General features: G+C 43.4%; 1 protein-coding gene across 5 annotated transcripts; it reads left to right on the top strand.

Moving 5' to 3' along the window:
* Nucleotides 1-4: 4 nt before the first annotated feature.
* Nucleotides 5-26,277, top strand: CHD1L (chromodomain helicase DNA binding protein 1 like). Of its 5 annotated transcripts, none has more exons than XM_068958407.1 (23): nt 5-262; nt 2,311-2,423; nt 3,914-4,020; nt 5,519-5,633; nt 7,318-7,349; nt 9,818-9,899; nt 10,737-10,899; nt 11,238-11,393; nt 12,589-12,681; nt 13,119-13,215; nt 14,666-14,739; nt 16,088-16,198; nt 17,836-17,950; nt 18,390-18,543; nt 19,623-19,788; nt 20,868-21,013; nt 21,384-21,547; nt 22,266-22,474; nt 23,572-23,670; nt 24,406-24,476; nt 24,754-24,868; nt 25,122-25,230; nt 25,926-26,277. In XM_068958407.1, the coding sequence occupies exons 1-23, from the start codon at nt 166-168 to the stop codon at nt 26,002-26,004; spliced, it is 2,667 nt and encodes an 888-aa protein (XP_068814508.1). In that variant the 5' UTR covers nt 5-165; the 3' UTR covers nt 26,005-26,277. The 5 variants fall into 5 exon arrangements, with proteins under 5 accessions (XP_068814508.1, XP_068814541.1, XP_068814533.1 ...); XM_068958416.1 differs by having other exon boundaries at nt 38-262; nt 20,868-21,007; XM_068958432.1 differs by lacking the exon at nt 24,754-24,868 and having other exon boundaries at nt 30-262; nt 20,868-21,007.

Genomic DNA, 26,277 nt, shown 5'->3' with positions numbered 1-26,277 from the left:
CGCCGCCGCCGCCCGTTACGGCGCTCCGCGACTGCGCGTGCGCCCTGAGCTCGGGCTGGGCGGGGCGGTGGGGAGCAGCGCGCGAGCGGCGCCGACCGTTAACGGATGTAACGACCGGTGTTTGCCGGGACGGGGCGAGACGGCCGCGCCGCTTCGCTGCCCGCCATGTCCTGCTTCCTCCAGGCTCTGCGTCGTGCATCCGGAGCCCGGGCGGCGGGGCCGGGCGTGGAGGAGAAGGACATATACCGGTGTGGGCTGACAGGTCAGTGCGGTGCGCCAGGAGCTGCCGCTTTACAGCCGTTAAACGACGCGGCCGGGCCTTGTACGCGGCCCGGGCCTGGCTCCTGAGGGAGCGAGGGGCACCGTTAGTGCCGGCAGCCCCTGCTCTCTCGCGGAGAGTTGCGGAAGCAATTACACTAATTTTAATGAGGTTTGTTTCCTCGGTGTAGCGGGCCGGCCATGCGCCTCTGGGGCTGGCGGGCTGCGGTTCCTGCCCCGCCTCAGCGGGGGTGGTTTGCTGGTGTTACTACGAATCGCAAACTTCATCGGGTTAAATAGACTACTGTAGAGACTAAGTAACAACAATAAAAGTTTTTTTTTTTTTAATTTGATTAAGTACTGAGGCATAAGAGTTTTCCCTCTTGTATCTTCCCAATCAGCAATGTCAAAAAAATAGGACAAATCTTTAATCACAGATCTTATGAGTCCGTTTATCATCAGTGATGACTCTTGTAATACTGAAAGACGTTTTTGGTAATACAGTTACTTTCTTTCTTTAGTATTCCAGTATTTGATGTTTAGTTTCTCTGGATACACTCTGCATGCCTATTTTTTCTGGGAAATAATAAAACAATCTAAAAAAGTCAGACACTGCGCACCTTGCTGATATTTTGGAAATGGAATCTATATAGTCTGGTAGGAACAGAGTCATTTTTCTGCGAGGAGCATAGCCTGGGTGGGAGGCTTTACATTAGCTTCCTTAATATGTTCTTTGCTGCAGATTAAGGGAACGCTGCCTTGCATCCTGGTAGTCCAGCAGGCTAGCAGGCTTCCTGGTTCATCCCACTGCTTTCCTCCCTGCCCTTCCCCTAGCTGGAGGTACTGCTTGGATCTGGTAGGTTCAGTACATCAGCTGCTGTGCTGCACAAAGATGGTTATGCTGATCCTGTCTTGACCATCTGGCTAGAACTAAAGTTATCTCTCAGGCTTATAAAATTCGGCCATGGCTGTTACAGAAAAGGATGCACTTCCCTCCTTGCCTCTTGCAAGCCTTTTCTGGGTTTTGCAGTCACCTGGTCTTTGTCTTTTCAGTTAGAGGATTAGGCCTGGATCTTGGTTTCCCGGGCTCTGTTTTGACTGCTGGAATGTTTCTGTGCAGCTTTAGTCAAGCAACTTCCATTCCGTGCTTCTTTATCAAATAAATTAAGACAACTTTCATCTACGTCGAAGTGAGTCATAAAGTTTAGTGAAAGTTGTAAAGCGCTTTCCACTGCTGGAATGCTAGATGTTAAAGAAAGCAGAGTACCTGGGCTATCCAGCCCGCCTGCCTGCATGCTTTCCTTAGCTGTGGGGAGCCCTTACTTCAACCCATTTGCTAGTTTGGTCTTCTGTTTCCTGTGGGCTGGTGAGTTGGTCCTAGCCCTGTTCGCTCATTCAGCTTTATGTTTAACAGTGGGGGGACAGCTAAGGTGGCAGGGGCAGAGGTGTCAGTGTTGCCAGTAATCACAGTACTTAGGTCCAAGTGCAAGAAAAGACCTTGAAAATTTCTAATTGATTTGATTTGATGTAATGTACCTGACAATAAGGATTGCTCTGCAGTGGTGCTAGCTATGGTGGTCTGCGCTTGTGGTGCTGTATCCTACCTTAAGCATGGGAAATCTGGAAAACATCTTGTTTAGAAACGATTATTATGCTATACTAGGCTGTTAGACAAACATTTGCAGACCGTTAGCCTAAAGCATGTCTCTACCGTATTTTTAAAAGTGGCCTGCACTGAAAATCCAGCTTTCTTGTAGGAATGCAGAGTAGCGGCTTAATTATCCTTGTACAGGCCTTGTACAGGGCTTAGGGCATTTTTGTGTATGCAAATTCCTGACTATGGTTTAATTTAATGAATTCACTGTAATACCATTGTCTCAGTCCTTTCCAGCAGGGCAAACTAGCTTGCGCTGAAAGCGTATATGGTTTTCCTGCGAGACAGTTGGGTGGTTCTGGTCTGCGCAAGACCTGTTTCTGCCTGGCTTCAAGGTGTAACAGTATTTAGAGTGTATGGGATGACTACCTAAATGCAACAAATTGCTTTTATTCCAGGCATTAAGCTTCGTCCCTATCAAGTAGAAGGTGTAAAGTGGCTGGTGCAGTGCTATGAAGTCCAGCATGGCTGCATCCTGGGTGATGAGATGGGTCTTGGGAAGACTTGTCAGGTGCGTGGCAGTGGTGGTGTTTTTCTTCTGGAGAATCAGCTTTGCTCTCTGTTTTTGTTTGTTTGTTTGTTTGTTTAGTCCCAATGCTTCTGCAAGATGAGGAAAAAAAGCACCCTAACAATTGATCAGTTAGGCGACCAAGTCCTAAAGTCCTTACTCAAAATACAACTCTTTGTTTCTTTTATTCCTTATTCATTTAAAACCTGTTAGGTCCTGAGTAATGCTCTGAAAGGGTTTCAGGGTTTTGTAAAAAGGTGAATGGTGATTTTAAAGAGACTTCTCAGTGTATAGTTCAGAGTATGTGGAGTTGAAGGGTGTGGTGTTGCGCCAAGGGTTTTTTTGAATGTTTCTTAACTTAAGGGGGGGCTGTAAAAGAGCAAGGACTCCAGGTGTAGCATGGCCACAAGCAGTAAGCATTTATTATTCACTCTTAGATTAATCTCTTGGCCTAATTAGCTATAGCCAGGCACTGCGTATTACTCTATGCGCCTTTGGGTTTGCAGCTGAGTTGCAAATGAATTCTGATTCTTCAGTCCCCTGTCAGTCAGGGAAGAATCGTGGTGCAGGCATCCCATTCTCACTGGCTGGGGTCCTGTGGTCAGTCCAGCTGTCCGGAGCAGGGTCCACACCATGTAGGAGGGCATTAACCTTTTATAGCTTCCCAAGCTGTTCCCCGCCAAAAGCAGCAGTTTAAACCAATCATGAGCCCAATTGTCTCTTTATCCAGTCAGGTACTGTTGTTCCCTTATGATTTTTGTTTCTATTTTTTAATCATTATATTCTCACATAGTTCTACCAGAGTTTAGCATTTCTGCAGTGTCATTTCATTTCTTAGCGCTATATTCCCACTTAGCTCTGCAGTGTGGTGCCTCAGGCCATAGACACCCCAGGCGATTGCCTATGGGTGGGATCACAGCAGTGCATCCTGCTGTAGTCAGGGCTGTGCTATCCATGAGGCCCACTCTTGCCTGCAGGTCTGTGACAAAGGGACAATATACAGCCAGTACAGTGAGAATGACATCATTTCGACACACCTGCAGCAAGATGGTTTCTGAATTTGTCAACATATGGTTTAAAGCTGAATACAAATGAACATTTATCAAAGTGTTTTTTGTGTTGAGTTTTTAGACGGGCTTCAGTTTTATTGGAGAATGAACGTTGTGCTTTGCTTCAGCTCGTGGTGTTCCGTGAGTCTTCAGTAACGAACTAGTCATTTTAAAAAATGATGTATGGTAGCTCTTCTTTTCTGTAACTGTGGGAGAAAGGGCTTTGGAAAGGGGGCTCCAGATGTCAGGGTCACAGTTTTTGGATCTAAACTTTTCTGTCATTTGTGCTGGTTCTCATTTGGTATCTTTTTCAGTTCCACTTTGTGCTAGATAACCTGTAGGAGCCAGCTGCAAAGTTCAAGAAGGAGAAAGTTTATGTAGTTTCAGGGTATTGGATTGAGCCCTTTTTTGCTATTAAAAAAATGTGTTTTCTTTGCCTTCTAGACTATTTCTCTACTTGCTTATTTGGCCCAAAAGTTAATGAACAAAGAGACATTTCTGATACTTTGTCCTCTGTCTGTTCTGAGCAACTGGAAGGAAGAACTAGAGAAGTAAGTTTCGTTGTCTGAATCATCATATTCTTGCACAGCAAGTTACAAAGATTCTCTTCAAATATGCTCAGTCCAACAATTTTCTTCCTTTCAAAAGGAAAAAAAGTAAAAAGGGAAGCTACCAAAACAACAAATCAATGCAAGCATCGCTTGCCGTTAATGCACAGTCTCTACTATGTTTGTGGTATGCATGGGTTCATCCGACTTACAGTCCTGGATGACTTTCAGTACAATTGCCTCCAGTAGTTCCTTGCTTTTTATTGTTTGGTTTTGTAACCCTTCATGCTGAGTCTCTCTCAGGCAAAGTCTGCTGAAGACAGCCAGGATTCAATATGATGAAAAGTAAGACCCAAGTGGAGTGGTACGTTTCTTTGCATGCTAACAGAGGCATGCAAAATCCTGTTACATCCATGCATGCAACCCATCTTCACTGGGGTTCAGTGACTGTACTGATGGCACATTCACTATGCAGAATTTTTCTGTTTTTTTTTTTTTTTTAAGCTGGAGCTCAAACATTCCTTTTAAGAGGAGGGGCAGGAAGTTAAAGATTAGAGCAAGTGACTTTCTTTGTGGTTATAGGATGATGCTGTCTCTCAAAACTTAAAGTTATCCAATTTAGACCCTGAAGTGAAAATACCTGATTTGAGTAGAGTTACAGTTGGAATACCTGAGGGAAAATGCATCGAAGGGTGCTACAGATCTGCACTGAATAGCTGTCTGGGAGGAATGTTAGGCAAATATTAGGGATGGGATGAAGTGAAGAAGGATTTTATGATCGCAGCTCTTCTTCCACTGAACCATTTTTGTCTGCTTCTTGGCTACGAGGACAGATTTTTGAGACCCTGACTTGGAACTGTTTGCTGCACACATCATTCCCCTTTATTTTAACTGGCTTTGGATCAATTTTTTGGTCTCAGCTGGGGAAAGTGTGTGTTCAGCATCCTGCTTTTCATCAGCTTTTTCAGTTCAGAATAGCGGATGTACCATGAGATTGGTTTGCAGTCACCTGTCTTGGACTATGACAGCTAGGAGAAAGCAGCTTATATGGGGCTTGTCCAGACCAGAACCAGCAAATAAAGTGCCAAACTGAGGCGCAAATCAATCAAGAAGGGCTGCTTTGGATTTTACAAGACCTGATGCTTAATTTATCTGTGAGCAGAAGAAAGCCCTCATTTTTCTCTTATGAGTCAGTCCCACTCAGGTGTTACTTTTAGCATGCTGATTTTTAAGAGTCTCTTAACAAGCAGCTTATATGGGGCTTGTCCAGACCAGAACCAGCAAATAAAGTGCCAAACTGAGGCGCAAATCAATCAAGAAGGGGTTAGATTCAAGAGCTAACATCCAGCCACGTATCACAGGAGGGAAAGATGTTTGAATAGGAAGTTTTAATTCAGCTTTATCTCTGTGCTGTGCACTAACTAGTTTTGATAATGGAGTCCAGTCACAAAAGACTTAGCTTGGTGTTGGTGTTTTTTCTCTTCGTTTCTCATGACAACAGGTTTGCTCCCGGTCTTTCCTTTGTGACATACATAGGCAACAAGGAGGAACGAGCCAAACTGCAGGGAGACCTGAAAGGACAATCTCATTTCTGTGCGCTCTTAACAACATATGAGGTACATGATGTCTGTCACTTGAAAGGAGGGCTCAATTTCGTAGGCTCAATGAGAGGGTATGCTTGTAGCAGTATGTTTATTAAAGCAGAGATTTTTTACTGATAGAAAAAACAAAAAAAAAACCCCTGTGGGCTAACAAAGCCGTCTGACTCAACCTCTTTCCTTGTTCAGTCATGTAGTCAAGCTGTCTTTGGGCAGTTGAGGACTGCAAAAAGTGTTCTTTTTTCACCCTTTTCATTCATCTGTGCTGCCCAGCTCATGTCTTGTCCTCTGTACACATCTCTGACCTTCCTCAGAGATTTTCTTCTTTGTAACCCACCTCACCCACTCTAGCTTTCTGCAGATTTTGTGTCACTAAGATAATGTAATTTAACCCCAGCTTTATAGCATAGCTGCATCACGCTTTGAGTAAAGAAAACAGATACACATCCACCCTATTGGCAGTATGTGCAGTGTCTTAGGTTGTATACGCCTGTGTATGGTACGTTACAGACCCGTAACGTTTAATAGAAGCGTACACACTTGTAATTCTTAAGAGCCTATCAATCAGGCAACATAGGAACACTTAGAAACAGCTTGCCTTTGGTTGTGCTCTTTTCAGCATGCCCTCATCAGACAAAACTCTCATTCCTGGACTATAAAATGGTACAGTTCCTGCTACAGTTGATAGGACGTTGGGCTGTGTCAGAGCAGAGCTGCCCTGAAAACCAACCAGAGTAGTGCTGCTCCCTTGGTCGCTGCTTTGGATTTTACAAGACCTGATGCTTAATTTATCTGTGAGCAGAAGAAAGCCCTCATTTTTCTCTTATGAGTCAGTCCCACTCAGGTGTTACTTTTAGCATGCTGATTTTTAAGAGTCTCTTAACAAACACACCAGCTTGAAATTAGATGAAAAGCCTCTCTTACTGCTCCTGGTTCATTTTTTTCCTTCTGATTTTCCTATCCTTTTGTCCTTTTGCTTTCCCTCTCTTTAAGTATTTTACTGTCTCTTTCCTCTGGGAGCTGTCTGTGTGACCTGGTCTGACCACTCTGAACCTACATCTTTTCCCACGTAGCACAAGCAGGAGTGGGTAGCTTGTGTGATAATCCTTGTCCTGAATGTAATAAATTGAGGTGTTCACACTGAAGCAAAGAGAAAAAGATCAGCTGTGTCAAGATATTCACTTTGCTAATATTTTTCTTGTCTCTCTTTGCTTTTGATGGTAAAAGTCTGTGCTTTTTAAGGATTTCTCCTGAGCAATCTGCTTCCTCTTGCTCTTTGAATCTGAAGCTGGGCCAGCAAAATGTGCACTTTAGGATATTAGCAAGTCATTGTAATGGCTCAGGTTAATCCACTGAAGCCCATGTTTGTTTAGGAGCAAAAAGAATGGGATGCTGAAGGAGGAGGAGGATGTGGAAAAAACTTGAAAGAGGTGAAAAGACTTTGGTGTCTGCATTTTCCTCTAAATCACTCTAATATTGTTTTTCTGAGCTTTTACTGCTGGTGCTTTGCCAGAGAAAAGTTAAAATGTGGGATCACCACAGCTTGTGATTACAATAGCTGTCATGTTACTTTCTTTAGGTTGTGGTTCATTCCACTCTGCTCCATTTCACCATAGCTTGCAGTAGACAGAAAGATACTGTGTTTCTTAACGGACCTGTTAATGTTAAGTCATAAGTAATGATTCATTTTCTTTCATTACAGATTTGCCTGAAAGATGCAGCATTTCTAAAGTTGTGAGTCTGGTTTTAATTTTTTCAAGTCAACTCTGTGGGTCTGTCAGCAGTTTCCTAAATGTATGTTTGTGTGTGTGTGTGAGATCCCATGCTTGTTTCACAAGTCGTGGATGCTCTGTACTAGTGATTAGAGCTTTACCTTTACCATCTTTCAGTAAATAATCTTTAATGTCAGTGTCTTTAATGTATGTAAACTTCACCCCAAGGACAGTTTTCAAGCCAGTTAACTCAGAATAAAGTGATACATAATGGCTTACAGCAGTACATTAAAAATATCAATCCAGGAGACAGAGGTGTTCTTCAAAAATTTCAGATTTTAGAGGTATTAGATGCAAAATTTGCTGAACTTGACCTGTCTTATATTATAGTGATCACATGCTGATACCATATCCTGCAGTTTATTGCCTCTTGCAATAAACTTATCACTCAGAACTGAGGAAGGCTTAAGGAGCATTATGCTTTCTAGCAAGACTGGTTATATTGCTACAACTCATCCTGTAGGAACTACTGTCATGATCATGCAGGATGTTCCAGAAGCCTATGCTTGAAGTGGGGAGGAATTTTCAGATCTTTTAATAATGCTACCAGTACCTTATAATAGGGGTAATGTGACAAATGCTGGGGCAGTCATGTCTCATGAATGGTTCAGGATCTCTGCAGGAGCAGAAATCCAGGAGCATCCACTGACACAACCTGGGATCTCTCTGTTCGCAACTGGTCAGGTCTGCTATGGGAGCCCTGCTGTATTTCTGCAAAGCACCTGCTCTTGGCCGTTGCTGGAAATAGGAGATTTTGCTGGATGAACGTGTCATGGTGGAAGCCAGGCGTTGAGCCTGCAGTATGAAAGCTGGCCACAGGCATACAGTTCTTAAAGCTCCAAACCATGTCTTGTGCTGCTGCATATGATTCTGCGTGTTTTGCAGCTTGGACCTGGACACAGAACAGTCAGTACCCAGGTGGAGCAAATAACTAGCCCTAGTTTCATAGAAACATTGGCTCCAGCGCAGTTTCCTAGTTCTAAGGCTAGCACATAGCCTCAGTGATTCCAAGTCATGTCACTCAAGTATTTTCCCTCTCTACTATTCCTTCTGAAAAAGGTGGCTGCTAATCATTTGTACCTTGCCTTCTGTGGGTCTTAGAGCACTTTAAAGATGGGTCATAGTTATCAGATGTCCCACCACCTTCTACAAGCAGTATAACAAAGCTGAGACGTGGTAAGGTTTTCACTGTTGCTGAATGGACAAGGCATTTATCACCAGCAGTTTACCAAGTTTTCTATATCAGCTGTCTTCCCTCCTGCTCCTATTTTCCATGCTGGAACCTGCCTCTCTCTGCTTAACAGTCTGGAAAGTCTGGGTCATCACCCCTGCTATTTGTTTGAGAGCTGTAAAAAAGATATCCTCCAGTGGTGGACTCTGTTGCCTTTTCTGAGACTGCTGCAAAAGCGGTGTGCAGCTGTCTGCCTGGCCCAGCAGTGCAGGAGAAGATGCACTGCTTTCTGCTGAAAAAGAGCTGAAAAATGAGTTGAGCAAGGGCCTTGCTCTCATGTAATGCATGACAGAGGAGACTCTGCTCTTGCCTCTGAGCTTCCGTCAGCGTCCGTTCTGCAATTCAATTGCAGAGCTTGTAAAATAACAATGATATTTGACTGTCCTGGCAATGGAGAACCACTCTTAAAAAGCAAAGATGGGAATCAAGGGAAGATGAAGAGGAAGGGCTGTGAGGAGAAAGTAGGTCCCTGGCATTCCAGGGTTTTCCTACTCGACTAGGAAGAGAAGTGTGTGGATAAGAAAATCTAGAGGGCCATGCTTTTCCTCCCCCGCCTGCCTGTGAGCCAGACTTGGTTGTGTGGAAATCACTCTGATGTGGAAATTGAAACCCTAGTAATAAGTGCATACCCACAATGAGGGCTGAAAAGGTCTGGGGTTTATGTTAAGCCTAGTGGATCTGCCAGGTCGGTGGTGATTCTGTAGCATACATGATGAGACACCTGCATAGGGCTGTATGAAGCTCAGGAGAAGTCAAAACTCCTGTCTTGGGTGAGATGCAAAAGGCTTGCAGTGGCTCTGCCATTACAACCTCATCATAGTTGCTAGGGTTTTGCATAGGTGCAAGGGCTCTTTCTGAAAAGTAGGCCTCCTTGGATGTTTGACTGACCTGTCCTATGTTTTTTTACCTATGGAAATGGAGATGGAGCGAGAAGTAACAAAGCAAAGTGAATTTACTTAGTTTTGATTTCAGAAAAAGTCATCCAGGCTACAGTTGAGAAGCGATATTGTCTCTTGTAAGCCAGTGCTTGTGATTTTTTTTTTTTTTCCTCCCCTCCTTGTGATGTTTGCGTGCAGGCCATGGTGTGGAGCCATCTCAAGTTCAGCCAGGCAGAGTCATGGCATATTTCAGTCTTTGCATAATGGCAAGAATGAATTATCTGCACCTGACTTAAGATGCTGTTTTGTGTTTGTTCACAGTTTTAATTGGACTGTCTTGGTTGTAGATGAAGCCCACAGACTTAAAAATCAGAGCTCTCTGCTTCACAAGACACTTTCTGAGGTAAAAGAACTCAAAAATCTTTTAGTGTCTACAGACTTTCTTCTCTTCAGTATAGAGTAAGGATTCACTGTCCTTCGGTGTATTTTTTACGCTCTGGGCCATAGTCAATTTCCATCAGATTTGGTGAACAGATGCTCATATTTAGTGGCAGATAGATCAGGGCCTATCTTGTTGGCTTTATGTGGAGGTGGACAGTGCTTGGAGCTTCGCTCTTATTCTGGCTCATGTTTGTGTTTGACAAGTTGGAGCAATTTGAGAGAATGAAGCTTGTGAAGAAGCCAGACATAGCACTTAACCACAGCTGTGTGACTGAAGCGTCAGAAGTCTGACTGGCCCAAGACAATAAACCTTTACAAAATAAGAGAGGACCTACAAATTTGTGCAGGTGATGGAACCCTGGCCTCGTTGATGGGAGCTTGAGTCAACTTTTTCCATTGTCTAGTTTAACGGAGTCGCCTGAGCTTATTGAAGTTAGTAGAATTGTTCCAGCTTCCCTCGTACTGTCTCAGATCAGCAATCAGCCCTGCTAGAGTGCTGTGAATGTCTCAGGACAGAATACCCTCTTGTCATGCCAGTGAAATGTGAGCATAAGATTTGGGCTGGCACCGGCAACAATGAACTACTTACCTTTAAAAAATGCCTAGACTGTTGCCCCAGATCTCAGGCTGGCTGGTTTGGGCAGACATTTGCAGCATTCTGCAGGCATTTATTTCTGTGCCATCTATCAGCTTTAAGACGGGCATGGATAAGAGTGGCATGGGTGGAGTTGTATATTAAGTGAATTTTCATTCCAGACACTTTTGCCTGATCATTTTGTTTTGCTATTGGTTCTTTCAGTTCTCGGTAGGCTTCAATCTGCTGCTCACAGGCACTCCGATCCAGAACAGTCTCCAGGAACTGTACTCCTTACTCAGCCTTATTGAGCCTGATATCTTTCCTAGAGAGCAAGTAAAAGAGTTTGTTGAGTACTACCAAGGGGTTGAAAAGGAAAGTGAGCCAGGCAAGTAGTAAACAATGTTATACCTAAATCAGAACTAGCTGTTGTCTTGACTAGGAAGCAGACATGTTGTATCTTCTTCATTTGCCTTTTAAAATGCTAATTAATTATAAAATTAAGCCATTGAAAGTAATGATTAATTGTCTTAACATAGCTCTTAAGTACTCTAAGAGTATGCAGCTGTATTTTGTTTTCTCTGTTTGTAAAATTAGGCTTGAATCATTTCACTAAGAGGTGTAAGGTTCATTTATTCGTTATTTTGAAAGGATAGTAATGAAATTGTTGTTCCAATTCCTTACATTCAATTCAATAATCCCCTGTTTCTCTGTGCTTCTGTGTAGCCAAAGAATTGCACCACCTTCTGCAGCCGTTTTTACTTCGAAGAGTGAAGTCTGAGGTGGCTGCGGAGCTGCCAAAGAAGGTGGAAGTAGTTCTGTATCATGGAATGTCAGCTCTCCAGAGGAAGTACTACAAGGCCATTTTGATGAAAGATCTAGGTAACAAGGAGTTTTGAACCTTATCAGTTGATTTTAAAACAGAATGAATTCCTTTTTTTGAATCCATGCTTGGTTATAGCAAAGCAGAAGGTGCTTTGGCCTGCAGAACATGCACAGAATGAACATGCCAAATTCAGTGTTCTGGGCTCCCTGATCAGTGCTTTTAGCTTGTGATAGAGGCAAGTGAGTCTAGAAGTGAGCTGTTGCAGAGCTAGGGATGGGTCAGTTTCAGAATTCTGCTTTAGGCCAGCCTGTAATTAGAAATGCTTATCACTGTGTAAGCCGCTTTTATCCCATGTTTTTGTATTCAGACAGAAAGGTTGTGCCAGAAGTTTATAAAATGTGGACCTCTATAAATTTTCCAACAGCAGGGTAGATGCCCTATAGCAAATTTAAACCTACTGGTGGTAGGTTTCAGCTTTTTGGAAAACTGCAGGACCATATAGACAGTATAGTCACAGACCCTTATAATAGCTCACTCCTTGGCGCTCATACCAACTAACTATAACAAAGCACCCTCAGGTATAAGAGATGAAGTATTTGCTTCTCTCTGAATTCTTCCTCCTCTGTGTATGCATACGACATCATATCGTTTGCCAGTGCTCGTCTTTTTGTAGGGGTAGTAAAACTACAGGGGATGGAGACCCTTTGTTCTGCTAGTGCTAGTGCCTGGTGTGTCAAAGAGTCAACATCGCTTTATGTGAATATCATCCTGCGAGCTGAACCTGTTTCTTCTGACATCAGCCTATATGTGTCTTTTTTTCTTTTTCTCTCACACACATGTATCCCTTAACTTCCTGATTCCCCAGGGGTTCTGGACTGTGCTATGTTACTTTGTTTGTTGAAAAAGTTAAATGAGCTGCACCAAACTACTTTTGATGATTTCAAGAGCTATAAATCACTCTTAAAAATGCCAGTGACGCTTTGCAGGGTGTCCAGAAATTAAGTGTTTGACAAGGCAGATTAGTTTTCATCAGGGTCTCATTTCTACAGGCTTATCCCAAAAAACACTTGGGAAAATCTGTTTGGCCCATGAAAAGGGTTGTGTTAGGTTTGAGCCTGGAAATTCAAATGCAAGTTATGTGTAGAGAGATACTCCACCTCAGTGCTAAAGCACAGACATTCCTAGTCACACCCACAGGTGGAGTGTGGGCTTTCCTGCTCCTTTCTTTTTCCATGTCACTCTGTGTTCCAGATGCATTTGAAAGTGAAACAGGAAGCAAAGTTACACTTCAGAACGTCTTAGTTCAGCTTCGGAAATGTGTTGCCCACCCATACCTTTTCAATGGTAAGAAAACTCCCTCCTCCCTTTTAAAGTAGGAGTACATCAGTTTTTTCTAGATGCACCCAACAGATTTCTACAACTGCTTGACAGTGTAATGGTTAGGAGAAGCAAGTAATAAGTAATGTTATACTTGAATCAGAACCAGCTCTGATTTTGTGACCGGTTCCAACATACGGCAGTTCACTAATGATGAGGAATAAAGTAGAGGGCTGCATGAAGCAGTAGTTTCTTACTTTAGCCCTCTAATTGCTTTCTTGTCAGTATGTTTTCTCTCACCTAAACAATGAAATCACAATGCTTTGTGAAACCCTGATTTAAGAATCCTGTGTATACTGGGGTCCTGTTTGGTGATAACTGGCAGTGCAGGCACACTGAGGTTGAGCATGAAGTTGTTACTTGTGTAATATTAGGGCTGCTTCTGAAAATCCTTTTTGTTCCAGGTGTTGAGCCAGAGCCCTTTGAGATTGGAGACCATATTGTTGAAGCCAGCGGCAAGCTGTGCTTGTTGGATAAACTTCTTTCATTCTTGTATGCTGGGTATGTTATGGTGGGGTGCGGAAGATTGGGTTGGCTTGGCATAGGGACAAAAGGGAAATGAGGAAGAGGAGCTGCCTTGTTTAACCATAGCTTCTGCAGGTACTCACCACAATACAAACACTGCCCTCATTAATGCATGTTACTGACTATCCTAAAGAAGTCATCTGAGTATCAGGGGCTGCATTACAGATGACAAAGGAACCTCAGAGATTTTGGAGCTTCATTTTAAACATTTCTCGAAACACCTAGCTAATTCTCTCACGTGTGCTCATGTTTGCTAAACTTATGCTGGGAACCCGGGGGAATAAGCATTTGACATGGTGTTCAGCACATAGGATTTGATCATGGGTTTCCCGTGGGTGCATCGCTTGAGTTTCTTTGTGCTACCGTGCCTGTCTGAGCCCAGGAGGCAGAACGCATAGTGAGTGCGATAAACGAATTTGACTGATGCAAAACCCAAGCATAAGCTGAAAACTGAAACATGAGCAACCTAAACTTTAAGAATGTCATTCAGAACTCTGATCTCGATGTTGAGCTTTGGTGACTTCAGAACAGGGAACCCAAGGACTTGTTTTTTTCCCTCTAGCTCAGATGTGAAACAAATCAAACATTGATTTGCATTCCTGTGTGGTCTGCGTGATACGACTTCTACCTGCTCTCTTAATTGGGCTGTGATTTCTCTCTGTCTACTTCCAAAGGACAGAGCTTCTGTAGACCTTGCAAGTTCTGATGTGACAGCAGGGCTTTTTCTTCCTTCTGTACAACACCCTGAGTGACTGCCTCTCTCCCTTGGATATTTCTGCCACACGAACAGTCCTGTGCAGCTTCTAAACTTCAAAATGCCTGTGTTCTGCTCAACAGTGAAGCCTTATTTAAACAGCACTGTAAAACAGTCTGAGGCCTAGAGCAGAGGCTGAAAGGGAGGACAGTTGATTTCTCACTTGAGCTCTGCCTACAATGGTGTATGGTCCTTGAGGGTCATTTACTGGAGAAGGAAATGCTCTACTGTCCCAGAGATGCTGACATTACGTTCTCCCAGCAGCTCAGACACTTTGAGGTGTGTGATTTGAGGGCAGTCCGATGTGTCAGGTTATGTGGTGAGGGAGACCTTGTGGTACTAAGTTGAAGCTGAGGAGTGTGTTTTTTAAATAGGATCCTTTGGATCCTCATTAGGATGTAGCCAGCAGTAGTGCTGTGCCACAGCCTCATCAGCTCTCCATGACTCCACGCGCTGGACGTGACAACTGGCGATGGCAGATGAGGCTGACTGGCTGCATCTGGATGTGGGGCTCAGTGTGTGGTGAGGGAATGGGCCATGACTGTGCAAGTCTCAGCATGCAAAGGTGGTGAGGCCTTGCTACGTAACGCTACCTTGTGAGGCTATTATAACACCACTACTGCTCTGTGAAATGCTATCGCAGTAGTTTGAAATCTCACTTTCTTCTTCCAGTGGCCATCGTGTCTTGCTCTTTTCTCAGATGACTCAACTGCTGGATATCCTGCAAGACTACATGGACTATAGAGGTACCTTCTGGACGCTTTGGCAGCAGAGGGCTTATCCTAATGATCTCTGTCATATGCTCTTCCTTTCTCTTTGGCTGATCTGCCTAGGATGGAGAAGGGACTATGATGGGAATGTATTTATTGCTTCTTAGTAGTTAGAAACTGTATTGTTGCAGTCAAGCTGGGGGCTGTGGGTTGGAGGGTCTGGAGTTCAGCTCTTTGTTGTGCTACCATCTGTCTGAAATGGGCTTGTGCTTCGGTGTTGTTCTTAAAAGTAGCTTCAGCTTTGGTTCCTTGATAAAATGGTCCTTAACAGATGGCAGGGTAGTGATGCTTCATTATATATGTATTCAGTTATGTGCTTGAGTTGTGAAGTTTTGTGGGTGTGGAGTCAGTGGTCATAAGGGTAAATCCAGGTTTGGTGTCAGTGAGCAAAGAGCCCTGTTGGTTTCAGAAAAGTTATATCGGGTTGTCCAGAGGCCCTAAGCTGGTTTCCAGTGACCAGATATGTCATGGCAGTACAGTGATATTGGAGCACTTGTGCTGGCTGAGAAGATCCGTGTGCTACAGGACACATTCTCATGTTCTTTCAGCAGGTATTAATTGAAATAATTGCACTGAAGGCAGTAGGCTTGCTCCAGATTCAGAACGTCCAGCACAGCATGCAAATTGGGCCACGTTCATACCAGGAAAAGAATGTTTTTGATAAAAACAGTTTTTGGCAGCGGGTCCCCGGCATGTCTACAAGGGCAGATTGGATCAGACCGTTTTTGGCAAGGTTGCCAAAGCGTTCTTGGGACGTTTTCTTTTGTTTCAATCCACATGGCTTCATGCCTCCTTAGGATTTCCCATGAAAGAGGCTTTTGTATGGTGTTTATGGTTTTGGACAATTAATGCAGCATAAAGCCAAATGCAAAACCATATCCCATACTGCTTGCTCACAGGAAAGCACACAAAGTACACGTTGAAGGCCGCAGGAGGCTGCATGAGGAAGAGCCATGGCCTGTATTGTGGGGCCAGCAAACAACACCGTGTAGTCTGAAATGGGACCGTGTGCTAACGTTCTTTTACTTTGGCTCTAAATTGTCCTGTTTTATTTCCAAGCAGTAGATTGCTCCAGCTAGGAGTCTCTGCTTCAGACTCAGCTAAATTACCCTTTGCCAACAGTGAATGTGCAAGTCTGGGTCCCTGCTTCAGGTTATACCAGGTTTAATTGGGAGAGAAGGGAGGAGTTGAGGGCAATAAAATGAGAATCAAGGCAGAAAGATTTGATGTAAAAAGATTCAGGAGGGAGTCTGTGGAGAATGAGTTAAGAGGGGTGAGAGCACAGACAGAATTTCAGAAACATACGTGTTGCTTGTTTGGAAAGGCTACAGCTACGAGCGTCTGGACGGTTCTGTTAGGGGTGAAGAGAGACACCTTGCCATAAAGAACTTTGGTCAACAGCCCATCTTTATCTTCCTGCTGAGCACCAGAGCAGGTAAGTCAAGAAAGGGAGGCGCAAACAACCCCTATCCTGCTTCTACAGCCCATATCCTTGCAGTCGCTGGCAAGATTTCAGGGTGTTTTGAATCCTGCAGACCCTGTTTCCACACATGTGGGATTTTAGAGGGAGACGAGACACATCCTGAACTTGGGTCTCTCAGCTAGGACATCTGGTTTCTGTGCTTTCCTTTCAGCAGCTGATGCCAAGATACTCTTCATATTGCAACCGCTTGAGTTATTTATTTTTTTTGTTCCATGTGCTGTAATGCCTGTCCCTGTGCCAGGTTGAGCTTAAAAAAAATCTCACCAGCATTTCATTTCTGCAAGCACCAGATTTTAAGCAGGAACTGTGTTCCTTTAAGGAAGCCTGTGGGATTGTTTCTTCAGTTTGCTGAACACAGACATGCTCTCTAGCTGGCAAGCATACTCAACTGAGAGCCTTTTACTGTCCTGAGACTGCAGAGAATGCCCTCAGACTGCCGTCTGTGCTTCAGCCCTTCTTAGCTCCTCAAGCAGAATCTGTGTCCTTTATACAGTTTCAAACCTCCCCGTCTTTTTACTCAGACAAGCACAGGGCCAGGCTTATGCTTGTCTCCAGAGGGAGTACCCAGACTGCTTAATCTCAAGCATCCAACTTGAACTAGTCCTTCTTCCTTTGGACTTCTGGTCATACTTTCCTGGAGGAGACTGGCTCCAGTGACATTGCAGTGTATTAAGGGGAGCATGTGGGGAGACTGAAGAGAAGTACCTAATGCTAAATGGTAGGAATAAGTGTGTCTCTTGCCACAGCGCCTGAACTCTCCCTGCCCACGCTATCCAGAGTCAGATTTGCTCTCTACAGCATATTGCTATGTGTGGTCAAGACATCTTGTATCCAGTTGGGAATGGGTGTAATGGCAGTATTTCTATCCCTGTTCTATTACAGGTGTGGATTTTCAGGTATGTGACTGTCTCCGCTTGCAGGGGTGTTTCGATTATTTTGAAGAGTGTTTGGCATGAGCTGGAAGAAAGGCACTTCAAAGGGCTCCCCTCTCTTTAACCATACTATGTAGTCACAGTGATGTATATTAAAAAAAAAAATCCCTATATTTTTTTTTCCTTTCATTCCAGGAGAGTCTAGACTCTCTAACCTCAAAAGCTCTAAGTAATAAAAAAAAAAACTAAGGCTCTGGGGCTTATACAGTTAGACCTGATGTTTTCCACTGTTCCCATGGTGTATCTATCAGTTACTTACATGCTGCAGCCAGCCAGTTCATGACTTGGGCAGTCCTCAGTGAACCAGCCCTTGCTATATTAGTCTACTCACCAGCTGAAGAGCGTGTCTATGTTCATCAGTTTTGACAAACAGTCCGCTTTGCATTGTTTTTACCTGCATCCTGTCTTTTTTTAACTGCAGTTCCAGTACGGTTGAATTTTGGACTGTTGTGGAAAGCTGAAAGCACAGAGGGGTACAGATATGGAAGGTTTACATATCATTTGAGGTCTTTGTGATACTCAGATTTGGGGCTGAGAAGTGGATTGAATTTGATGTAGTTGATCAGATCTGGCAGAACGTTGCATGGCATAAATTCTCTAGCTACACCTTTATTTTCTGCCGACAATATGTTTTGTGACCTTCTTCTTTCTTTTTAGGTGGAGTTGGCATGAACCTGACAGCAGCAGATACAGTTATTTTTACTGATAGTGATTTTAACCCACAAAATGACCTGCAAGCGATAGCAAGAGCTCACCGGATTGGTCAGCACAAGTGAGAAACATTGCTGCTTCTGATTTCGTTGCTGACCCTCTTGGTCTCAGTATTGCTTTCCCTTTCTATAGGCAGTGGAGCGTTTAAGGACAATAGATTAAAGCCAAGGGAGGAGAGCAGAGAGGGTTTTACGGTTTTGTTTTCTCTTGCAGCTTCATGCAGTCCTGTTCTTGTCATATGTCCAGGGTGGAAGCTTTGTAGATGTGGAGGGGGAGAGGAAACCTGGAGGTTTGCTGCATACTTGCAGTGAGCATTTCTCCTTGTATGAAGGAACGGTGGTATCAACATTACATTTCTGCTGGTACTTATCTTTCCTGATTTTGCTTTTGTCTTTGTCCATTGCAAAGGATTGGATGAGGGGTTAGTGTGCCGTGCAAGGAAACTACTTTAGTGCACCTCAAAAAAGGAAAATAACAACAACTTTCTTAAACTTTGCAAGGCCTATAAAAATTATCCGCTTGATTGGGCGAGATACAATCGAAGAAATAATCTACCGAAGAGCTGCTTCCAAGCTCCGGCTGACAAATGCCATTGTAGAAGGAGGTCAGTTTGCTCTGGGAGCGCCCAAGCCTCACGGAGCAGCAGAGTTACAGGTAAAATACAGCTGTGCCCTCAGTTTGACTCCAGTAATGTCCCAGAGTGTTTCTATTAAGTATGTCTGACTTGGACCTATTCTAACACTTGTTTTGGGGAGAGATGTACATTGTGGACATGACAGTTCGTTGCTTGTGTCTTAAGAACCAAAATGACATCCCAGGTCCAGACAACGTCTGAAATTTGAAGACAAGTGTTATAATGTTGAGGTTCATGCATTACTGAAAAGGGTGCGTTTTCTGGGAGAAGAGGGAAAAGCAGAACTTTACCTTGTTTTATTTGTGTATTTTTAATTATGACAGGTCTAAATTGGAAGCTAACTCATTGGTTTCTAGAAACTTACCCATCTCTCTTGCTTCTCCGTTGTAAACAGAGCTGACAGTAGGTTCTTTGGCCAGCTTCAAAAGTCTGAAACTTGGCCTACCTTATGTTGACCTCTTGGTAAATATAATTTCTCAGGAATCGGGGCATAATATGTAATGCTGAGGTTTGTGCTAAGAATTTGGGGTTGCCAACCTCAAGCAAAGTGAAATATAGAGGAATATATACCCTGTGTGCAGCTAAACCTAGGAGAGGGCTGGAAACTGTGTATCCTTTCCCTCTCGGGCCCCCCCCCCGCCCCTGCTGTGCACATGTTATCTCTGTAATCGTGATTTCCATGGGAGAAGTGGAACTGAGCCCACAGGAAATTCCCTGCTGATATCTTTCTCTGCGTGGACTTTTGTGGGATTTAAGCTTTTGTTTTAAAGGAGTAGGGTGAGAAAGGAAGCCTGGCATTTCTGGCTATGAAGAAAACTGCTTGAATGCAGTTAATACAATGCTGTCACGTCGTATAGCTAATAGAGAAAAATGACCATTTAGGTCTAGATGAGTGTTGCCGAGGGAGATTTGTCATAGGCGCCTAACCCATCAAGTGTCAGGAGAACTAAGTGTGTGAAACAGTAAGTGTTTTGCCAGGTAACATTGAGGATTAGATTGCTTCGCTTGCACTTCCTTTGCATTTATGCCTGAGAAGTTCAAGAAACTGGGATTGAATTAGGAGATGTTAACACTGGACTTGCCCATCTCTTTGTTAAAGCTGAGTGAAATCCTGAAATTTGGCTTGGATAAATTGCTCTCGTCTGAAGGGAGTACTATCCAGGATGTGGAGCTAGAAAGCATCCTTGGAGAAACAAAAGGAGGGATGTGGGTAACAGATGCTGCGCTGCCACACGAAGACGAGAGTGAAGAGGAGGATACAGAGAGTAAGTTAAGAATCTAAATACCTAATGAACGGCCTGACACTTGGATGCTAGTAGAGAAGGCTTCCCAGACAGAGGTGGCATTTTTCAAGCAACAAGAAGTAAAGTGGTCTTGTAATGAAGCAGGTATCTCGGATTTTGTTTGAGGCCTATTCACAAGTTTAATTTATCAGCCTTTATTGTTCTTTTTCTTCTTGTTTCCTTGTTTGCCTACCTGTAAAATAACGGTAACAATATTTGCCTCATGAGGTGGCTGGGGGGCGCTGAATTCCTTAATGTGCATCAAATATCTTGAGACCTCAGATGAAATTTAGGAGAAAAGGGGAAAAAGTCAAACTGCAACTGTTGTTGTTCCCACAGAGAACTGTTAAGATGGAACTAGTTTTACAGAAGTAACAGTAACTTAGGGAAAGACTGTATAGCAGGTGTTCTGTATTTGTCTCCAAACAAAAGATTATTGGCCATGAAAACTACCAGTTAAAGTGATCTTGAAGAATTCCAATATGTGAGATAAGAAATGCAGAGTCATGGAGTCTATAAACAACTGCAACAGCTGTACTCTATCTTGAATACGCTACCTTCCAATCCAAATGTTGCACAATTACAATGAAGTCTTTGTAACTGGTTGACCTGATGAGCAGTAGCTCTATATTTCCAGAGTTCTGTGCTTTTATTTTGTTTGGGAGCTCAAAACAAAAGGTGTGATATCCATTTACAAGAGTAACTCTGCAAATGGATAGCAAAGCTAAAAGGGTTTTACTGCTGGCAGAGGTGGAGTTACCAAAGAGAGTGGTAATAGAGCCACAACTTAAAACAGTTAATTGGCAAAGAACCTTTTGCCTGCTTCAGCCAATACAAATGCCTTAACTGAAAAGATTTTGTCTGCCGAGGCCAATCTTGATTCTGTTGTCTCAACAGGATGCTGACACATACAAAAAACTACCAGTGTGGCATCTCCTTTTTTGTAGAGGGTAGAACAGTGTCACAAAGAAGCCAGTTTTTTTTTTGTTTGAACTCGCTATGTATTTTAGGTGTCGGCAGTTTTCAGTTTATATTTACACTTTTTAATTATTTTTTTAAAGATCACATGTATCTATATGAAGGTAAAGATTATTCAAAAGAACCCAGCAGAGAAGACAAAAAAGCGTTCCATCAGCTTTTGGATCTTCAGAAAGCCTTAATCGAAGAGATGCACAAGGAAGGAAGAGCTCTCCGGAACAAAGCAAGTGTAAGACAAAAGACACGACTAGGTGTATGATGCTCTTAATTGCTTGTGGAAAATGAGGCTGATGGTTTTTGCTGTTTACGTACAGCTTGCAGAAGATGTTAAAAGATGTAGCTACAAATGTACTGAGGTTGACTCTTGAATCTGAGGGCTGGATGATCCAACAGCTCTAATTACAGATCAGAGGTTTAATGTGCAGGGCAGTAGTTTAAACTTAGGTCACAAAAGCAAGTATTATGTGACAATTGGGATTTGATGACAAATACCTGGGGCAAGTAGACAAATGGAAAGGTACATGGGGTGTTGGGTAAGGTGGGCACCAAGCAAGGGTTTGAGATGAGCAGGTTTGTTTCTGTGATACTTCTTTCTCCAGGTCCTTCTAACAGGTCTCCGTGAACGGTCATCCAGGAGGAAGCACTCACTGAGCGCAGAGGAGCTGGAGGCTAGGAGGAGGAAGCGCCAAGAAACAGCAGCAAAGAGAGCAAGGCTCATGGAGGAAAAGAGGAAGGCAAAAGCGGAAGCAGAACACAAGAAAAAGTATGTTTTTTACTGTGTCTGCTACTTACAAACTGAGGTCTGTTACTCTATGCTCTGGAAATGTGTGTCCGATTGACCAAAACAGGTCATGCCCTTTATCCTCTCAAGCAGATGGGCCTGGGAAGGAGAGGAGCAGAGGGTGAAAAAACAGCTGCAGGCCGTGTTTCTGAGTGTACACTCAAACTGCAGAATGTAGGGGTGTGAAGTGGGAGAAATGGCTTGAGCCCCTAGCAAGGGGCCTGTCTTCGCGTCTAATTTAATTCATAGAGATTGGCATGAACGAGGATCCTATGTCTGAATGTACACTCAACTTTCAGGAGAAGCCTAACTTGAAACTGTTGGCCCCTATGCATTGATCTGACATCTGTGACTTTCTTCGTCCTCTACACTTCCTAGCTCTTCTTCTTTGTTGCCTCTCTAAATAATTCCTTCCCCTTTGTCTTTCCTTCCCCTTTGTCTTATGCTCACTCTTTCTGTGCCTTCCGTCAACTTATCGTGCCAGCACATACTGTTAGTAGCACAGTAATAACCGTGGTTATCTCGGACCCTGTCTAAAATAGGGGAGGAAAGCAGACAGAATGCGGGTCTGAATCTAGGGTTTGAGATTTGCAACTCAAGACTCCATCTCCTGTGTTTCACGGCAACAATTTAAAACCCAAGGTGCATGTGCCCCCCTGCCTTTCGTTTTCATTGAACCTTGTCTTTTAATTTGTTTCAGGATGGCCTGGTGGGAGGCAAATCATTACACATCCGCTTGCCTCCCTTCAGAGGAGAGTGATTCTGAGAAAGAGCTTGAGGAGGATGATGCTGGGCTAAATGTGGATTTAGATTACAGAGACCCAGACCTGAACTGTATCAAGTACGTCATGGGAGATGTCACCCACCCCACAGCAGAAGAGGAGGATGTCATCATTGTCCACTGCCTAGGTGGGACTCGCAATGACAGGAACGTTGTTGGGTGGGGAAGGGGGCTAAATTGTCCCTTCTAGCTCAGTGGCTTCTAATTCCAATCCAGACTGAAATACTTGGGGCCTGAGTGTGACATGCCCTTGAGTGGTGCAGAGGCAACACGGAGTCCAGCTCTGTTATGTATAACCCACAGAAGTGCTTGGAAGGGGTTCATGGGAATTTTCATGCCCTTTCTGTAGATTTCTGGGGGAGCCTCTTGAAAGGTGCATTTGTGCCTTGAAGTTGCATGTGTCTGTGGCCAAATGAGGACAGTGCATCCTGAGAGGAGGGCCTTCTACTCATCCCATGTAAGCTCTAGGCACTGAACTGAGATACTGAAAATCAGCTCCCTTATATAGTCAGCAGAGAGAGACAGTCACTTCCAGAGGCTGAAATGAGAGCTGCCCTCTTGTGGTGCCTATTTCTTTACACTGACAGCAAGAGGCTCTAGGCTAGTCTCCTAATTTAAGGGCTTCTGTGAAGACACTAAAGCTGAGAGACACCAATTTAGGGTACAGAGCTTCTCTTGAGTCAGTGTTGGAGCTGCTTCCTGACCAAGGCTGTAGCAGAACATGAAAATGTGTTTGGCTAAATTTACGCTCAGCATGAAAACTCCTATTTAAAGTAGAAATATCAAGTAAAAGTAAAAGTTCCCAAATTACAAATGAAATTAGTGTAGTTACAAATTGCAAAACAAAAGTTACGGATTAGTTCTGTGAAGCACAGGCCACCAGTCTGGGCTCATAATGGATGCCAGCTTTCCTTGAATACAGGGATACTGACAGGTTTATATGGTAACTTCCATGATTCGTGCTCAGATAAATATCTCCATCGGGCAGTAGGAAAGAATTCTTCCTCCAGCGTTTTTCAATGAACTGTGGCAGGTTTATTTTTCTCAATGGCTCGGGTTTATCCTCTAGGATGGTCCCCTGAGTGCTGTCCAACTTCAGTTCACATATGGTTCCCATTTCTGTTTCTGATAATCGTTCATCACATTTGACCAGAGTAGGTGCCTTGCCTGCAGTGGTGGTCTTCAAGCTCAGTTTCTAGGAGTCTAACTTGTCATTTCCCTCTAGATGACTCTGGCCGCTGGGGAAGGGGCGGTTTATTTACAGCTCTGGAGGCTCGTTCTGATCAGCCGAGGAAAATGTATGAGATGGCAGGAAAGATGCAAGGTAAGAGATTAAAATATGACCTTAGGCCGAGATACTTGGAAGAGCTTCAATCCCATTGATGTTGCAGGGGTGAGGTACCTGAATACCTTGATGCTGATGATTTGTCTTTTTTCTCTAGATATTTGCATCGCTGGCTCTGAAAGTAGGCGTACAGTGATTGTGCTTTCACTTGATTTGTTTGGAGTGTGAGAACCCTTCATAGGGGTTGGTCATTCTGATCTATTCTTCAAGTCATTAAAAAAAAAAATTGTCCATTACTCACAGGATTTTTTTTCACTATGTAAGACAGAGCGCTGCATCTTCTGTCAAAGTCCTTTTAAGGAGGATGAAAGCCACCTCAGGCACAATCCAACTGGACCTTTGGTTCCTCCAAAAACTAATTTTCTCCTGCGCGTATTAGTAGATTTGAGCTACATTAAACAGCTGGTGAAGAATGCACATCTTGCTGTAGCTCTGTTGATCTTTTATTTGTTTCAATATTTCTATTTCTATTTGTGGGCTCAGACTGTTTGTGGCAGGGGTAGAAGAGGTAAGGGGGATGAGCACGCAGGGGGATGGTGATGTCTATCTTTTTTTCCTTCACCAGAGAAAATGACTGATTGACTGCAGTAAAATCATCATGAGGGAATAAAGACAGCCAAGGAGTACAGAACATGAGAGTAAAATCACCACTGGGCTGATTCACCATTGACTCTTCATGGCTGATTTTTTGTTCTGTTCTTGTTTTCTGGACAGACCTGGAGTTAGGAGGAACCCTGTTATTCCCCATTAATGACAAAAAATCCAGGAAAAGAGGACAAGACTTGGTGAGAATTGTGTGTGTATGTGTGTGTGTTTGTGTTGCTTTGCCCAGATGTTTCTGAAGCTTTGTGAAACGAACATTATGTCTTCTTCCCAATAGTAGTGACACTAAATACTGAATATAACTAAGTTGCATTTAAACATTAGAGAAAAGGAGAGCTTTTTCTAGTTTATTAAATACTTGCATAGTACAGTTTTCTAGCAGATATCACTGTGTCTCTTAGCACTGTACTGTGTCTCTTAGCACTGTAGATAGATTGCTTTTTTTTTTTCCCCCTATAGTTGGCCTTAATTGTAGCTCAGCACCGGGATCGGTCCAACAACTTGTCTGGCATTAAGCTGCCTGCTTTGGAAAAGGGCCTGAAGAAGGTTTATTTAGCAGCTAAGAAAAGGAATGGTAAGTGGTTGTGCAGCAGAATAGTGAATCCTATACCCACATGTGTGAGTCCACCCAAAGATGACGACCAGTTCCCATGTCTCCTGTACTGTTTTTCCTGAAGTGAAGTAAGAGCAAGGTCTCCATGGCAAATGGCATGTTGTGTTCCCAAATATTTCTTCCGTTCGTGCTGGGTAGCTTGAACTCCTCATCCAGATTGTTTTCTGTAAGTGTATCACGTCTTAAAGAGTATGCGCTCTCTCCTCCCTTTCAGCAAGTGTGCATCTTCCACGTATTGGGTACGCAACAAAAGGTTTCAACTGGTATGGTACTGAGCGGCTAATCCGAAAATATCTTTCAGCACGGGGTATCCCCACTCTTATGTATCCTTTTGAAATATGTTCTGCTTGGTTCAAATTTGACGTTGAAATGGTGTTCTGAAAATCTTGATGAATGTAAAGAAAGGCAAGGAACGGTTGCCACAGTATGACAGTCCAGCTGAAAACTCAGTTTATCTGACTCTGCTCTCCTCCAGGTACTCCTTACACTGTGAGGGCTCAGCCTCTTAGCTGATAATGATACTTTAGTGTGATTCAGTATGTCTGTCAGAATTGTGGGGGACTGCATGCTAGTTTTATGTTGACAGCTGTCAACTTACCTGCATAGATCAAGTCTGTGGGGGAGAAGACTGAATTTTCAGAGTGGCTCAGAAAGTATCAAAACAGTATGTAAAAAAAAAAAAAAAAAAAAAAAAAAAAACCCCTTCAATGTTGTAAGCAAGTAATACCCGGCTTCCTTGGCTGAACACGGTGGAGTTGGTGTTGGGACAGACTCGCAACAAAACAGCTCAGTGCTTTCACCTTCCAGGAAAGGAGAGGAACATCTACAAGGAGGCTCTGTTTTGTCGCTTCTCCAGGAAGACATGCATTTGCTAAATAGTGCCACTGTCAACAATGCTGTGAGACTGAACATCTGAAACAAAGACAGTAGTGTACAGAGCATTCCGTCTCCTTGTTTCAGTCCGTTAGTAGACACGTTATTTGGCATTCTGCAGTGTTTCCTTGACGCTATTTATTAGATACTACTTCCCTAGGAATAAAGGCTCTGCCTCTGCTTCACAGCTATCTTCATCTGCAATGACAGTCTCAAAGCCATGAAGACATAGTAATTTAATTGAGAAGCATGTGCAAAAACCAAAGATCTTTTCAACATCATGCAGGCAGTCTGTACGCATCCACTTCAGAAGCGTGGTGTGCACAGCCATTATTTGTCTCTGTGTCTCTCTGCCTTTATTGTTCAAAACGTTTATATATTATCAGTGGGTCTGAAGTGGAATCAGACTTCAGATTTCAAAGAGTTTTTGGAGGTGGATGTTGGCTCAACCCTAAATCTGTTTTTGAGATGGAAAATTAAACTTTCACTGATAGTCA

The sequence above is a fragment of the Struthio camelus genome, chromosome 1 (assembly GCF_040807025.1).
Source record: "Struthio camelus isolate bStrCam1 chromosome 1, bStrCam1.hap1, whole genome shotgun sequence".
NCBI lineage: Eukaryota > Metazoa > Chordata > Aves > Struthioniformes > Struthionidae > Struthio > Struthio camelus.
Note: the sequence above shows the minus strand (reverse complement) of the source record. Positions and strands in the feature narration are given on the sequence as shown.

Excerpts from the sequence above, each read along its gene's own strand:
- CHD1L (XM_068958407.1), top strand. The coding sequence starts at position 166 with ATGTCCTGCTTCCTCCAGGCTCTGCGTCGTGCATCCGGAGCCCGGGCG. Across the intron at positions 5,634-7,317 it reads CGCTCTTAACAACATATGAG|ATTTGCCTGAAAGATGCAGC; the intron begins GTACATGATGTC and ends CTTTCATTACAG. Across the intron at positions 12,682-13,118 it reads CCACCCATACCTTTTCAATG|GTGTTGAGCCAGAGCCCTTT; the intron begins GTAAGAAAACTC and ends TTTTTGTTCCAG.